This window comes from Hipposideros armiger, unplaced genomic scaffold (genome assembly GCF_001890085.2).
Source record: "Hipposideros armiger isolate ML-2016 unplaced genomic scaffold, ASM189008v1 scaffold_22, whole genome shotgun sequence".
In the NCBI taxonomy this organism is placed as follows: domain Eukaryota; kingdom Metazoa; phylum Chordata; class Mammalia; order Chiroptera; family Hipposideridae; genus Hipposideros; species Hipposideros armiger.
Genome location: NW_017731372.1, coordinates 1,463,763 through 1,480,460, shown reverse-complemented (window position 1 = coordinate 1,480,460; position 16,698 = coordinate 1,463,763). Strand labels below are relative to the sequence as shown.

General features: G+C 41.1%; 1 protein-coding gene across 1 annotated transcript in view; it reads left to right on the top strand.

Annotated features, from left to right (window-relative positions):
* Positions 1–16,698, top strand: part of COLGALT2 (collagen beta(1-O)galactosyltransferase 2) — a 91,683-nt gene that overhangs the window by 35,067 nt on the left and 39,918 nt on the right. Inside the window, exon 2 of the mRNA XM_019635580.1 lies at positions 16,041–16,151. Within this exon, the coding sequence (XP_019491125.1) occupies positions 16,041–16,151 (111 nt within the window). The remainder of the gene's footprint in view (positions 1–16,040; positions 16,152–16,698) is intronic.

The following is a 16,698-nucleotide window of genomic DNA, read 5'->3' as shown; positions in this document are numbered from 1 at the left end:
AGCAGGTGACTTGACAGGTCTTCACCTCTAGGCAGTCAGGCCTTTGTTCACAATGTGGGGAATTCACAGAGCCTGCAGGAATGTCAAAACATTTATTTTGGTCTAAGGAGAGGTCACTTGGTAGAAAATATCTTTTCCTTCCCGGAGCTCTGGAGTCCAATGTTTCAAGCTAGGTCTCCTTATTGCATCTTCAGATGGTTTTCTCTCCTCTTGTCTCATGGGTCCTGAATTTTGGATCTCTTTACTGAACACTGAAACTCAATCGCTACCTATATCTTTAAATCATCTAATCATTAGATGGGCTTATCAGTTTCTAATGGCTTCTAAACATTCAACTTGAACTCGCTGCCTTCTCTTCCTCATATAGGTTTTCTTTCGTTAGCCCAAAGGGATCATGTATGTCCCTCATGGGCCTGGCACTGTATTAGCAATGGCATGTCAAACCAGTCAGGACAGGGCTGGAAAGAATACTATGAGATTTAAAATGAAAGAAACCTAAGATTAGTTTAACGGGGTTACTTAGAGATACATAAGTTTAATGAGGTTACTTAGAGATAAATAGTTAAAAGAGCAAAACCCAGGAAGTTTGAAAAGTTAAAAATATACATTTATCATAGTTGGGGTTGAAGGTTAAGGACAGAAATCAAGAATAAAACAGTAATAAAAAAGGATTATGCTTTTTAAAGAAAAATGTAATAATTATCAAGAGATTATGGAAAGGTGGTAAATTAGAATACCCCATAAAAGTACAATGAAAACAATACACTTAAATGTATTAAGGTAATTCATATATTTGTAAGTGAATTGGGATAGTAATCGAAAAATTGTGAGGAAAACCCAAAAGGTTTCCTTAGGAAAACAAATAGACCAAAAGAGAGAGAGGGACATAGGAAGGGAGGGATGTAGGGAGGGGGAGAGAGGGAGACAGAGAGAGGGAGACAGAGAGAGGGAGAGAGGAAGAGGGGAGGGGAGGGGAGGAACACCGGCTGGAAGCAAAGCTGTAATACAGGCAGTTTGAGCTTTTGCTGGCCTGATGCAGCGCTGGCTTCCGGAGGCTGACGGCTTCCTTGTGGAGTGTTCCCTGTGGGGTTGCTCCCGTCGCTCCCTTCCCCCACCCCCACCCCCACCCAGCTCAGGTGGATACTTCTTTTTCTGAGTTCAACACATTTGTTGTTTTCTATCTCGCTAAGATTTTATTTAAGATTCTTTTTCATCTATGTTCAGACGCGACCAATATATGCCTATTTGGAATTGTTTGTTATAGATTTGGGGTTCAAAAATCACTTTTGTAAATAAATTTGATCTTTAATCCTTTGGTTCTTTGGAAGATTTTCCCACTGAATCAAGGCCAAATGCTTTTTATTGGATTACAGTAGATATTACTTTTATTGATGGGATACTCTAGTCATAATTTCTTGCTGCGTAAGTTTGGAAATTTTATAGATTAAAAAAATGACTATTGATATTATGCATCCATGTTATTATTTCTCTCCATTTTGTTTCCTTCTGTTAAGTTTATTATTTCCATATATTGTTTCTTAGTCTTTACAACAATACAAACGAGAAAATGAAAGCTTGGAGGTGTTAAGTAATTTAGTCAGGATTAAATAGCTGAAGGATTCCAGAAGCCACTTGAAAACACAGCCTCCTGGATAGAATGGAACCTGTCTGTAGAGGGGAAGGTCAGATACACTTGACTTTATTTTCTATTTTTTATAAGTTTGACCAAATATAAACTTTTTGATGTTATGCTAGGTATCCTGTTATTCTTGCCCTCGAGACCTTACCATAGGAAATCTCTTCATCTGTTGCTTTTGAAAGTTCACCTTTAATTTGTAGGTTGCTTAGGCTTGGATCCTGGGTCTGTCGATAGCTTTGTGACTGTTTTCTCATTCAAAAGACGGGAGAATACCTACTTCCTAGAATGTTGTGAGGATGAAAGGAGAAAATACATGATTCATTTTACCAAATCCTCATTTGTGAGGACTACATTGTACCAAAGGGCTTCTCCGTGTCTTCCTACAAATAGTAGTCCTGAGAAAAATTCTGGTTCATCTCAGGCTATGCTCTGCTCCTCTGCTGAAAATACTTGGGACAGTGAGTTTGAATCTGGCTCTGGTAATACCTCTCCAAACATCAGCTGTGTGGGAATTAAAATGAGAATTTCACCAGTGACATATTGTGAGATAATTTACGGAAAACTTGAAACACTGGTTGGGAGACTCTGGGGAAGTAAACTTTGAATGTTGGACATCGTTCCCATGGTGCTGCGAGAAGAAGATGGAGGCAGCGGAAGACTCAAGCACGGCTTCACCATGGCCTGATGTGAGCCTGGGGGAGACGAGAAGGAAGGGCTCTGGCCTGCTTGGTCCTAGGGAAGCCATCACACCCTCTTGTAGGTCTGAAAGGGAAGCTGCAGCCGTCTCTCTTTATTGGCTGGAATTGACCCTGTTTATAATGATGAGTGCCAAGTCCTGTTGCTGGATTTCTAATTTAGCTCAGAGGACACACCCTAATGAAAGCCAGGAAGAAGAATGACTCACCTGTTGTCATATTACCATCGACCACAATTACACTTGCTTGAACTCTGCCCTAGTCACATGTCTCCTGGGCGCTGCCTTCAAACCATCTAATCATGTTCCCCACTTCCTCCTGGACAGGTTATGGGGCTCCCCAAGAGTCTTCCAATGGCTCAACACCAAACAGTATGTCTGACCCCATGCATGTCCCCAGGGCCTGCTTGAAGCTCAGACTTTCCAGATACGATTACGAAACAGACAGGAAGTGCCCCAAAATATATTTCCCCAATCTTGTCTGATTGCGTGTTTCATTTTTACTGGCAAACTATCCACATTTTAAATATACAGTGATCAAAAAGGAGGGTGAGGACAGCAGTCTTACATGCACAAATTCATTTAGCAACACTTAGTACTGATGCCTGGAGCTGTCCTGGGCTTGAAGGTACAATGATGAGCAAAGACAAACATATCCCTGAGCTCATGCTGCTTATAGACCAGAGGAAGAAACAGGCTACTCCACACCACAGAAATAGATATCAAATTGGAACTGTGATAAGTACTAGGAAAAAGAGATGCATGGTACCCAAAGAGCATCACCAGGGGATTTCACCCATGTGGGAGGTCAGGGAAGCCTTCAGTCCCATGGAATTCTAAGATCCAGGATCCTCGTCCTAACTTCCAAAGTCGCCAGGTGAAATTTGAGGCAGGCTTTTAAAAAGCTAGTGTCTGCCATCCTTTCCCTAAACCTCGTTTCTCCATTCACAGAGAAGGGGAAAGATCCTTAACCCTCTCTGTGAGAGAAGAGATAATTAAGATATAACAGAGGGTTTGAGAAACATCAAAGAGGGAAATCCATTAGTTATTAAGTGCCATTTGCTCTTCAAGACTTTATTCAAAATGATGAGCCCTTGGTTGGGTATGTTTGTTCCTGAGGCATGAAAATAAGAGGGCCAGTGACCCATGGGGGCTCAAAATGTCCTGTGGCTGTGGCCATTCTACTAATAACATGAAGCCTGTGGATAGAACCAGCACTTTGAAGACAAAATTACAATTGACTCTCTACCTTCTTGAAAATTTTTCCTCCTGTTTTAAACGTCACTCCAAAATGCAATTTCAAAATAAGGCTCTTAAGAGTAGAGGTTAACAAGATAGTCATCTGAGTCCTGCTGTCTGATTTTAAGTTTGGCTCTGACTCTTACTACCTCTGAGGTTTGGAGCGTGATGTGTCACCTCTCCGGACCTGATTTTGCTCATCTTTATAATGGGATTGTAAGCATACTACATCATTAGGTTGTTGTGAGCATTATGTGAGGTGTTATAGGGCTCTAGTCCAGTGCCTGAGCGATAGCGAGCGCTCGGCTATTGGCTCGTGCTGCTCCCCTCCCTGCCGTGTGGTGGGTAAGAAAGGTGGCAGGGAGACATCTGTGTACTGTGTATTTGTACATTCTCCCTCCCATGGACCCTGCAAATGTCAGAAGCACAAACCGTTCGTTCCCTCTGACAGTTTTCCATAATAGAGACGGGGAAAAAAATACCATCTGCATAGCCTCTGACACCGTGAATAAGAGCAAATAACTCGAAACTCCTCAAAACTATGTCCTAGCCCTCTGCAGTCTGCCTCAGGGTGAGTATCAACTACAAACATGGATCTAACAGCTGCCAAGCAGGATTCTCCACCCTTCCATTCCCTCCCCTTCCCTCCCCACCAAGTAAAAACAATGTCCTATGAATTGATATGGGAAGGCCAGACTTAAAACTTTTCAGGTAAATTCAAGGCAAACATTTTTTCTCTGTCTCACGAGCTGGCCAGGCATGTTATTTCTGGAACCAAGACAACAACAGGTTTGGGTAACAGCAATGGACTGGACAGATTTTTTTTTTTTTTTTGGTCAGCCAGAACCAAGTTCTGATTGTAGGCAACTCTGTGGGAAAATGGCCTTGAATTCAGTTTGCACATTGGATACTTTCTGTTTGTTCACTTTTCTAGCCCAGCTTTTGCAATGGGGAGACAAGTATTAGAGCAGGAAGAAGTTTGATGGCTTTTTAAAAAATTAAAATTCTTTATGCCAACTTAGGCTTCTTCTGTTACATTTGCTGCTCCTTTTTTTTAGTGGTAGATAGATATTTATTAACTATGGAGAGCATATTTTTATTTTGTCATCAATTTATGCCAACATTTACTTATTTACTTAGTTATCCAACAAGCACATGCTAAATGTTTACTATGTACCGGGCACAAATTTTGAGTGAGAAATTAGAGCACGTGCTCTGAGAAGTATCAATGAAGTTTTGAAGAAAACGGGCCAGGATGTTAGAAATCACACCTTTCCCGGAAAATCCATTATATGTCTATGAAAATGGAATAAAGTGGGCCAGCTCTTGCTGTGTATTTTGAGCTTTTCCTTTAAGGAATTCAAAGAATAGATTCATGCTGAAGGCAGTACCTGCCACAACCTGGCAAAATGCATTATTGCAGAGAGTTAGTCACCAGTCTATTTTTTTCAGGCGGGGCAAGATGCTGGGGTCCCAGGAAAGGGGGACCCACACGTTCCCTGCCCCCTCTACGTATCCCATGCCTGAGGGAGAGCTGTGTGCTCCCTGACCTTCTCAGCCACCTCACTCCTTTGACCTATAAGTCCTAGACCAACAAAATGACATGTAGTTCTCAAACACATCATACTGCTTCATACCTCTCCTTCTGGAACATTCTGTCTACCTTCCACCTCCCCTTAAATATCTGCTCATTCTGTAATCCCAGTTCAGGCTTCTCATATAGCGATTCCTCCCACACCTTTTCGGCCACTCCCTCCCCTCTGGCAACTGGAGACTTGCTATATGTCCATTATTGCAAGTGTGATGACAAATTACACTTATTTATTGATACACCTGTCCTTCCTGATAAGCTCTGAGACACTGGAAGCATCTTTACACCAGCAACGAAGTTACCATGATGCCTGGCACAGAGGAGGTGCAGAGGACATGCACAGATGTCTGTGGGGCTGAGAGAACTGTATAGGTGTTTTCACGGTTCTCATTAAGTCCAAATATGATGAGAAGAGAACCATTCAACAAGTATTTGTTGAGCACATACTATGTGCCAGGCACTCTTTTAAGTGCTAGGGACAGAGCAGTGAGCAGAACAGATAAACATCCTGTGGTTATGGAGCTTACGACCTAGTCCTTAAGCTGGATGGATGGTCATAGGCTTAGCTAGAAACTATGACTCGGGAAGAAGAGGAAAGCTGATACTGAGACAAATAGCGGTCTTTGCTGCTCTATTCTTCCATTTTCTCAGTTTTAATGGGCATATGTATTTTTTATTCTTAAAAAAAAATGATAGACTGGTAATTCTGTTTTGTTTGACTTAAATGCACCTGTTGAGCTTTGTTTATTGCATGTATCTTAAGGGCCTATTTAACAGGCTGTCTTATTTCTTATTTGAAGGTACAGTAAAATCTTGGATTACAAGTAACTTGGTTTGCGAGTGTTCCACAAGATGAGCAAACACTTCTAATACATTTTAACATGGTAATAAGTGATGTCTTGCAATACAAGTAGTTTGTTTCTAGAACGAATTATGCTCGCAAACCAAACATATTACTGTATTTTTTTTTTGTGTGTGTGTGTGTGCACATGTTTGTGTGTGAGTGTGTTGAGGACATGTAGGGAGAGGCCAGCTTTCAAAAGTAAGTGTTCTTGAAAGCTCTTTTACATGCGGGTGGCTCCTCCGAATAACCCACTGAGCCGAGTACTGCAGCACGTGCTGTTGCTCCACTTTACAGGTGGAAACACGAGACACAGAGAGCTCGAGTCAATTCATTAGGATTACAGAGCTCGTTGGTGGGAAAGCCATGTCTCCTGACTTCATACACTTTTATTTGATGAACGAAGAGGTTAGTTAAGTAATAGTGACAAGTAACTCAGGATCCATGGGTGACTAAAATATTTACTGTCTCGTTTAACTGCAATGGTCTTCAGACACGAATGACCCCAAGTAATTTGTTCTGTATATTTGGAGCTCAGATCAGCCAGTTTCCCTCTTCACACAGCCTGTGGCTCCTGCTGGGGAGGTCCTCCCATAGCGCTTGCATAGTGCAAGCCCAGTCCTTGGGCTGTGACTTTCTCTGTGGTCACCCTGGCCCCTGTTCATCATGACCTCATGTTTCATCAGGGCACCGCCCTGCCAGGCCTGAGGGCCGACTGTGCACACGGTGCCATCTGCCTGGCAACGCTGCTGAGACCTGACACTTCTGGCATATTTGCACCCCCCCACACACACACACACATACACACACTCCTTTGTGGCATCTGTTCATGTGACATACAATCAAGATATTCCCATAGCAGAGTAAAGGGTCCTTCTTTGCTGCTTTGGAACAGAAAACTGCGCATTTCGGGAACTAAGACAAATACATGTCAGAGATGAAGTCCAAGTGAAAAGAGACCACACTTTGGGAAAGTCTCTAAACTCAGGCTCCTCATCTGTAAAATGAGAGTAATAATACACACCTTGTAAGGATTAGAGCTTAGCACCTGCAACATATAGTTTCTCTTAAATGATAGAAAATACAATAAAATCTATTTTCTTTATTTTCCATAATATTTAAAATGTGGGCATCAATCCCAAGGGCAATGTGTCCACACAAAAATTTGTATACAAATATTCAAAGCAACAGTATTCATAATAACTAAAACGTGGAAACAACCCACATGTCCACTAACGGATGAATAGATAAACAACTGGGGTACCTCCATCCAGTGGAATAGTATTCAGCCATAAAAAGGAACACAGTGCTGATTCATGCTACAACATGGAATGAACCCTGAAAGCACTATGCTCACGCTGTTAGCTCATACATGGCCCTTTTCACTTTATGTTATCTGTGCCCAGCCTTTGTAGGCATTTGCATTGGGTAGGGAAAAATCCCCCGGAAATTGTTCGTTCATTCATTCATTGGTCAGGCCTTTGATAAGTGCCTGCTTCACACAGTAAACTCTGATAGCTACTTGGATCATCCTATCCTGAGGGAAGAGCGTCTGGGAATGGAGAAAGACATAAAACCAGTTAATTATCATACAGGAGCAGGAGGAAGGCTGGCAGTATGGGCAGGGAACCACTGTAATTACAGGTATGGACCATCCAATCTAGCCTGAAGTGTTTGGGGGTTGGAGAGGTTCAGGGACCCTGGAGAATGTGGTCTGGATCCTGTTGTGACCTCCCTTTAGTTATCAGTGCTTTCATTCTTGATGATGCAGGAACATTTCACCAGTAACTCCACTCCTTTGGGGCACATCCACAAAATAAACAACTTAATGGAATTTCAATATCCATCAAGGAAGAGAAAAGGGGAACTGAAGAATGGGTGGAAAAGAGTGGGAAGAATAAACAAAGGACAAAGAAAAACAGGAAAAAAAGTATTTATCTTGTCTTGGACACTGGTGCTGATATTGTCGTAGAATTCCAAGGATTTTGACTCCAAGAAAAATTATACTAAATTGAACCTCAGCAAAGCTTATAGGGAAACTGATGAATCTTCTCATTTTTCTTGTTTTATTTCCACTGGGACATTTCCATCCTTTTGTTCTGAGATTTTCATATTGGTCACGTTGATGAATATCCTTGACAAGGCAGAGAATTCCTCCCCATCTGACAGGTGGGCATTTACTCTCTGTGGGTGAGGGTCGTTGTGGAGTTTGAGATGGGGTTGGCATCAGAAGGCCTTAAAGGAAGAGTCCCAGCTCTAACTCCCACCATTTGCATGACTCACCAGTTGTAACCTCTCATCCTCAGCCCTCTCTTCTATAACATGGGGAGATACAAATAATGCCTAACTTAGCTAATCATACGGTTCAAAATAGCTTAGTGCATCACATATGGGTGAGGAGATCTTAACACCAAGACAGGAAAACTACAGCTCAGAATCAAAAGTATCAAGAAAAGACTCATCTGTAATATGTTTACGTTCATCTTCATTTTATTAAGATGATATCAGACTTTTGAATTCACTGTTAAATGGTCACTTGGCAAATTTTACCGTTCCTCTTTCTGGTCTTTTAGGAGTGGGATTAATTCCTTGGCTGACTGCATTTCCAGAATCAAACATCTTTTTACATCCCTCTTGCCTAGCCTTCAGGTGTGTAATGCCTGTGTTTCTGGAATTCAGTGGGACATACCGAGGAGGGATGTTGAGGGAGTATAAATATTGATTTTATTGGTGAGGAGGGTTTCATGAAAAGAGATTTTCCTAATTTCTTCATTCAGTAGGAAGAAGGGCGACTAACGGACATGGCAGGACTTAGGAAAAGGCATTTGTTGGGAGAAATCTCTAGCTTCCTCCCCCCACTCCATATCTGTATTCTTAACCACATCCATGTCTATTTTCCACCCAGCAGATGGATTCTAGATTTTAAACAGCTCTACACAGCAACCGAGAAGCAGGAATCCATCATCATATTTTGCCGAGTGGCCAAGCATATCTCTTCCCATTGGCAGAAAACAGCTGCTGGTGAGGCTTTCCCTGGGAACAGAAATAGACGTGGAGGGACTCAGTGACATGACCTTTCTTGAAAAGGAATTTTACCAAGTTGCTTCCAAAAGTGGAAATTGATTTTAAGGAGGAGCCCTTTATTTTCTACACCAGCGAGCCTTCCTTGCTGGGTGAAAACAAGAGGGAGTTAAGAGGGTAGTCCAGTCTTTGAAATCTCAAGTTGGAAAATCCACTTTTGCCAACTCACCAGTCATGGTGTGAACCATCCAGGAGGTGACTAACCTTGTTCATTCCATCCCTCTTCCCTTGAGCCTCTGGGGGATGTATCTGGAAGGTTCTGAGGCAGCAAAGATCAGCTATTACACAGTGTTACATTTATCCTGCCCCACTGGTTGCAGTCCTGTTGTCCTGTCGCGTCAAAAGTCTGGACTTTCTGGGGTGGCACGGAAGCTGAGAATGGTCCCTGAGGGTCAGTGCAGACGGAAGTGAGCAGGAGGACACCTTCCTCAGCATCTATGTTCCAACTGCTGAGAGGCCTGGTCTGCATCTTTATATGGTTCCAGTGGTCCCACGCTTATCCATGTGAGTTTAGCACTCACAACCTTGGTAGGTCGTGTAAAAATAAATGAGTCAGTGATGATTATTTCAAATTGGCTATTATTGGGTTATTCGAAAAGTCATGACGCATTTTTGTAATGAAAAACATAGAAAAAATATGTCATGACTTTTCCTACATCCCAATAGTTTAAGAGCCAAGGCTGAGGAATGAAAACTGACAGGGAACAAGGAGAAATGTCACTATATTTAGACGTGGCTGGAGAAATCTCATTTTTGTTTTTGTTTTGGTTTGCCACAGTCAAAGTAGTATAACGATATGCTTCTGCAGATGTGTTTTGATTCACTGGTCTGCTCTATGAGCTCTACCTTTCCCTGTACTGGTGACAAGGCACCTGGCAGCCAGGGACTTCATTAGCCAAGGAGCTCCCTGCACATGCTGTTGATCATATTTTTGAATTCCCTTTATCCAATTTGACTTTGACTCTGAGACATGGGCCCTTGCTGACACGCAGAGCTAGAGAAGAGGAAGAGGAATTAGAAGCAGAATCAGAGAGAAAGCGGATGGGCAGCCTTCTGGTGAGAAATGGCCTAGACTTGCCTCTGAGGCCAAGTGGACTGCACCTGCTCCCATCAGTGCTTCCATTTCAGGGACTAGCTCCAAAGGACGCTGGCAAGACCAACGGACAGAGAGGGGACCACCCGTGAGCCCCGCAGCATATCAGGGCCACGTGGAAGAGGGAAACCTCTTAGAGGCTGGCAGGTCCTGATGCTCCCTAGAGATGAAAGGAAGTCACTGTCCCAACGTGGCCTTCCAAGAACATTAGCTGTGCGAGGACTGGCGTGGCTCAAGTGCTGCGCTCTCCTTGCCGTCTGATCGTGAGCCAGAGAGACCTGGGGGAGAGGGGGGGCCTTGTTGATTTAAGTGTGAGTCCACTCCACTTGGGGAAATTGACGGGGAGCATGGTCTCCAGCCGGCGCGTGCTTGTGCTTTCATAAACAGAGCTTTTCCAGTTTAATTAGGACACTAAATCGCTCACAGACCACCTCTCCAGCTGTCTGTTCACAGCATGTGTTTTCTTCAAGGAGTCATTTAGCCATGTCTGTTCCCTCTCTGGGTGCCTTTCCTGGTCTGAGTGGAAGGAGGACAGTAGATCCAAGGTGATGCACATTTTCCGTGGGGCTGGATGGAGCTTTCAGGTTGGAGGGGATGCCTGGGCTTCTTCCGAGTGGTTCAGTCTTCTGTGTCCTCAGTTTCCCAGATTGATGGAAAAATCCATGTCAGCTGCAGAGCTCTTTGTGTCCAGTTGCTTGTGGAGTCTCACAGCAGGATAGGCCTTGCGCTGTTGGATTCTTCTCCAGGGCTCTGAAAACAGAACCCTTAACTCAAGCCTCGTGTTTCCTCCCGGGAGCTTGCATCTGGGCCTGTACTTTCTCTCTCTCCAGGTCTCTGAATGCAGCCATGCCTGCGTGCTTTCCTGATTATGCATTCACAGGAAACACATTTTTGTCAGAGGGATTAAAAGGCAGCCCTTAAGAAGTGTCTGCCTGGATATTTCTGTTGATTGGCATTCTGCAGGGGAGTGGAGAGGCAGGACAGTGAGTCTTGATGGGGGAGCACGAGTCTTCCTCAGTGGGCTGGTCCCCTGGCCCCGCTCTTCCTCTGGGGCAGCACAGGACATTGACCCTGCATATCAAAGACCGGTGTGGATGGCCCTCGGACCACAGACCACAGCCGGAGGGTTTCCTCTTTTCCTTGGAAGCCTGAGAGTCTTAACCGTGAAGGAGAATCTTAACAATGTGGGGAAGTAACTGTATAGGAAATATTTTCAACTCGATAAGGAGAGTATTTATAATCTATGCTCCTGTTTTTAATTAGACGCAGCTATCTTTGCACACGCCAAGCAGCTCATATCTCAGGATGTTTGTCAATGGATACTCAGCGTTTGGACTTGTTCGTCTGGACACCAGGCAAATAAATTTCATACAAAAAAGACCAACTTTGTTCAAATAATTAGGAAATGTATCAATGTGGAGGGAGGGTAAAGAGAATTTGAGTCCTGTGTGATGAACCAATAATCAAGAAAAGAAGAAGATGATGTATAAATTCTCCAGCACTGTAAGTATTGGGTTGTCGGAAAAGTCATGATGCATTTTTGCAACAAAAAAAACGTAGAAAAAATACATCATGACTTTTCCGACAACTCAATAATTTGGGAATAACAGAATTCTCATAACTTTTGGCTAACATGGTAGTCAAGATACACTGTGATTTTGTTTTAACTTACTTTTACTCATAATATTTTGAGTAAGGAATAGTGTGCATGAGAACTGAGTCCCAGTTTCAGGAATTGCTCTGTCCATCTCCATACTTTGAGATGAGTGGTTGGATTCTCTTGGTGCCCTTCATGGCTATGTCGTGGACGTCGGTGGCTCATGGCCATGTGTCACGGTGAATGTGATTCTCTCTGACGTGCTGCCCTTCCCAGCACAGTTGAAAGCTGGGTGGAGCTCATGACCCTCTCCCTCCCACTTTGCTTTCTGTCCTGCTTTCTCACCTCCTCGTATTACCCCATCTTTATCCCAAAGTGCTCAGCGTGTGTGCCTCCACTGTCCGCTGCACACACCACCTCTCTCCCGCTCCAGGTGATGGAATGTCCAGGTGGGCCTATGGGATTCCCTCCCTCCTAGACCTCATTTTGAAAGGCGGAGCTGGTGCTAATATGATTTCCAGAACAGACTTGGAAGTAGATCAAGATGGCCATTGGTTTTTAATAAGACTCGTTTTAGTTCAAATCTCCATTTTATGAAATAAGATTTTCAAATATTAGGAACACCTCTATCAAATATTAGAAACACACCTCTATCCCATTTTTCTATACTTTATGGCTCTTAAGTGACATAATTTCAAGTTACTTGGTGTTTGACAGAAATGTATTCCCTATGTGTCATGGGGTTCCACTGTGCTTTGCCTAACAATTTTTTTTTCTCTTGAACATTCGTGAATATTATTTCTCTTAAAGATTTCATTTGTTGTTTTTGAAGTAGCCATGATCTCCAAAAGCTCAAGTAGAAAGGACAAAAGCCATTATGGATTGGTCTTAATAAAATCTTATTTACTGAACTTGCCATCTATGGGAGAAGTAACCACTGTTCACAGCTCTTCATTTGCTCTTATCAAGGTTATATTCCCAGGGAACCCCTGCTGTTGATAATACCCACAGTTTTCCTTCCTAGAAGGAACTGCTGAAGCACCAATAAAATCTAAGCATTTTCACTCCCTTTAAAAATCTCAGAGGCCTCCACCTTCCCAGGACTCTTTCTTTTCTGTTAGCCCTTCCTTCCTGTCTTAATTGTATTCCATGTGGTTTTTCAAAAAGCGGGAATAGGTGTTCAATTTTGTTAAAGACCTTTTTAGCACTTAGAGAGATAATCATATGATTTTTCTTCAGGACTATTAACATAGTTTATTATATTAATGGATTTCCTTCATATTGAACCATCTTAGGCCATGCTATATGCTATTTTCTTAACAGGATGTTGGATTCTGTTTGCTAATATTTTATGTAGGAATTTTTGCAGCATATTCATTAAAAGGTAGTGGTCTGTAGTTGTGTGTGTGCGTGCACATGTGTGTGTGTGTTTGTGTGTGTGTGTGTGTATCTTCATTAGGTTTAGATATCAATATTATACTTGCATTATTAAAAGAACTTGGCATTTTCTCATTTTTTCACCCTTGAGCACTGGAGAACAATCTATATAGCATTGGAATTATCTAGTCTGTTAAGATATCTGTTAGAATTCCCTTGTGAAACCATCTGGACCTAGTGGAGATTTTTTGTTTGTTTTCTTCATTTCTTCCATGGAAATTGTTCTGTTTACGTTTTATATATCTACTGGAGGAGTCAGTTTTGCTAGCATGCATCTTCCTAGGAAATCTTCCATTATACCTAGTTTTCAACTTATTGTTTTCATTGAGTTGTACAAAGTAATTTCTTATTATTAAAAAATGCTTCCATATCAATCATAATCCCTTCATCCTTGTCATTTCTTATTTTTTATATTTGTGTTGTCTTGATTAGATTAACTAATGGCTGTCTTTTGTTAATTTTTCTCAAAAAAAGCAACATTTTCTTTATTATTTCTACTCTTTTTCTGTTTTCTACCTTGTGACTTTCTACCTTTATCTTTATTATTTACTTCTCAATGCTTGTTTGTTGCTCTTTCTCTAACTTTTTGAGTGGGAATTCAACTCATTTATTTTTATTGATTTAAGGACATAAAGCTAAAATTTTCTCTGATCACTAACTTAATTGTATTACAAAATTCTGATATGTAGTGTTTTCACTGTTATCAATTATGAAATTGGTTTGTATTTCTTCTTTTACTCAATAGAAGCTTAGTAGAGAGTATTTAATGGAATTATTTGCTTTTATTTCCTTACTAATTTCTAGTCTTATTGCTTTATGATCAGAGAATGCTGTTGATGTTATTTCAATTGTATACAGGCTTTCTTTGTAATGTAATTGCTGGTCGATTTTTGTGAATGTTTCAAGTGTACTTGAGAAGAAAATATCGTCTCTGTTAATGTGTTCTATAGAGCTTCTCTATGGAGTTACTTTTTCACCATTTGTACAGTCTTCATCTGAAAGTGGTATGTTCACATCTCTTATTATTGGTATTCTGCTTTTTCTTGCAATTTCTATACTTTCCTCTATATGAGAGGTTGACAAACTACAGCCTGCAGACCAGCTGCTTGCTTTTGTAAATAAAACTTTATTGGTGCACAGAAATGCTCGTTCTTTTATGTATTAGTTATGAAGGCTCTACTGCTAAAATGGCAGAGTTAAAAAGTTGGAGCAGAGAGTGTATAGTCTGCAAGCCTAAATATTTATTATCTGTCTCTTAAACAAAAAGTTTGCTAACCCTGTACTATAAGAAGGTACATATTCACATTTATTAAATCCGTGATGTGAATGACATCCTTTACAACTATAGAGTCCTTGTTTGTCCTGCTTAATATTTTTGACCCGAATTCTACCTTATTTGATGTCAAGATTATAACCCCTGCTTTCCTTATTTTTTTTTCCAGTTGACGGGTATGACTCTTTGTTTTCAGATGTTCTGAATTACTTTATTTTAGATGTGTATCTTGTACACAGCAAGAGATTGCTTTGTGATACGAGTTGAAAATGTTTTTGTTTCAATAAGTGAGTTAATGTTCCTTTATAAGTGGGTCGGTTTGATATACTTTCAAGGTAGAACAGAAGCAAATTTTGTATACATTGTCTGAAGGCTTTTGAAGGTACCCTGTTTTGTGTAAGTGATGATAAAGTTAATCCAAAATAGATCCATGAAGATACCTTAGATTTTGAGTTTTATACTGGGAACTGTTATTGTGGCTTTGTCCTCTAGTGCATGTGGTTAAAGCAGCACTGACTAAAAATTTTGTCGTGACCTGTAAATGCACTTGAAATGAAACTGCTACTGAATTGTGGCTTCAATCGAAGGGAGTTGTTAGTGAAGTTAAGAGGCAGAGTTTACATCTTGGATAACTAAAAACGAAAACAAACAAGAAAATTTCCAAGAAGATTAATTACCTTATTCATTTTATGCTTATGCTGTTTAGTACAACCATTTATTGATTCTAGTATTGGCTTAGCCCTGTTTAAGGGTCTAATGACACAGAGATGATTTTAAGCAGTACCTTGCACTTTAGAAATTCATTGTCCAGTTTGGACCATGAATCATTATAATCCCTCTTTGTCATGCTTAATATTTTTATATATTTCATACATACATATACATATATACACACACACACATATATATATATATATATATATATATATACAGTAAGTCCCCAACTTACGAACATTCGTGTTGTGAACTTTAACAGTTATGAACAGACCTCGCATTATGAACATTCGTAGATGTGATAAAATCGCGGAAGTAGCTCACATGTCTGCCGGACATTGTCACAGTTGTGCTGCTGTGTGCTTACTGTACAGTGCGATAGTGTACAGTAGTGCAGTGCTCAATCAGAGCCCATGATGTCTGGAAGCAGGAGGAAAAGCAGTGGTGATGTGGAGGGGACTGCTAGGAAGCGTGAAGCAATAACCATGGAAACAAAAGAGAAAATAATTGAGAGATTGGACCCAGGCAAAGAGATGGTAGACATTGCTCGTTCTTTTAACATAAATCATTCAACCATTGGCTTTACATTGTATATTTGTGTCAAAGGTGTATAAGACTCACTTTGTCAGACTTAGGAACGAATCCGACTTACGAACGTTCTCCCAGAACAGAACTCGTTTGTAAGTTGGGGACTTACTGTATATATATATATATATATGTATCACTTTCATATATATAATTCCCCGAACTGGCCATTCTCCTTTCTGTTAATTTGGGGTCTCTTGGATTTCTCCCTCCTCCTTTGAATGACATAACTGAACTCTATTGTTCTTTCATGCAGGGCAGCCACTGATCACAACGTGGATAATACGACGGAAATCCTCAGGGAGTGGTTGAAAAATGTACAGAGAGTCTATCACTATGTGGAGTGGAGACCTATGGACGAACCTGAGTGAGTAGCACGAGAACATTGACCCTTCCTCCCTTAACCGTTTCCAGCCGTGCAGGCTGTCTGTCATGGAGGCGCATGTGACCTCTCCTTGTCTTTCATCTGTGTATCCAGTAAGTTTCTTCTTTTGACAGCACTCCATATTTCTCTCTCCTTCTTTACTTCCTCTTTACAGGTACCAGCCAAGTGAGGGTTCTCATCAGTTCACAAGTAAATTACCACAGAGGTATATGTTTTAAAATAGTGATATTATCTATTCATATTTTGAGTGTAAAGCTTTTGTACTTGAGGGATCACAGTGAAAAAGTTTGTATACTTTTCACATACACCTTGCTTTTTTACTTATATCTTGGTAATCTTTCCATAACAATAGTTGAGGAGCTTCTTCACTATTTTTATGACTGCAGTCTACCGATTGTATGGATGTATCATAATTCTGTAAGCAATCTCCTACCGACAGACATTTAGGTCATTTCCAGTCTTAACCATAGCAATTTCTTAGTTGTCCCCATCTTCAAGTCATCCTACCTACCATACTGTCAAATCAATC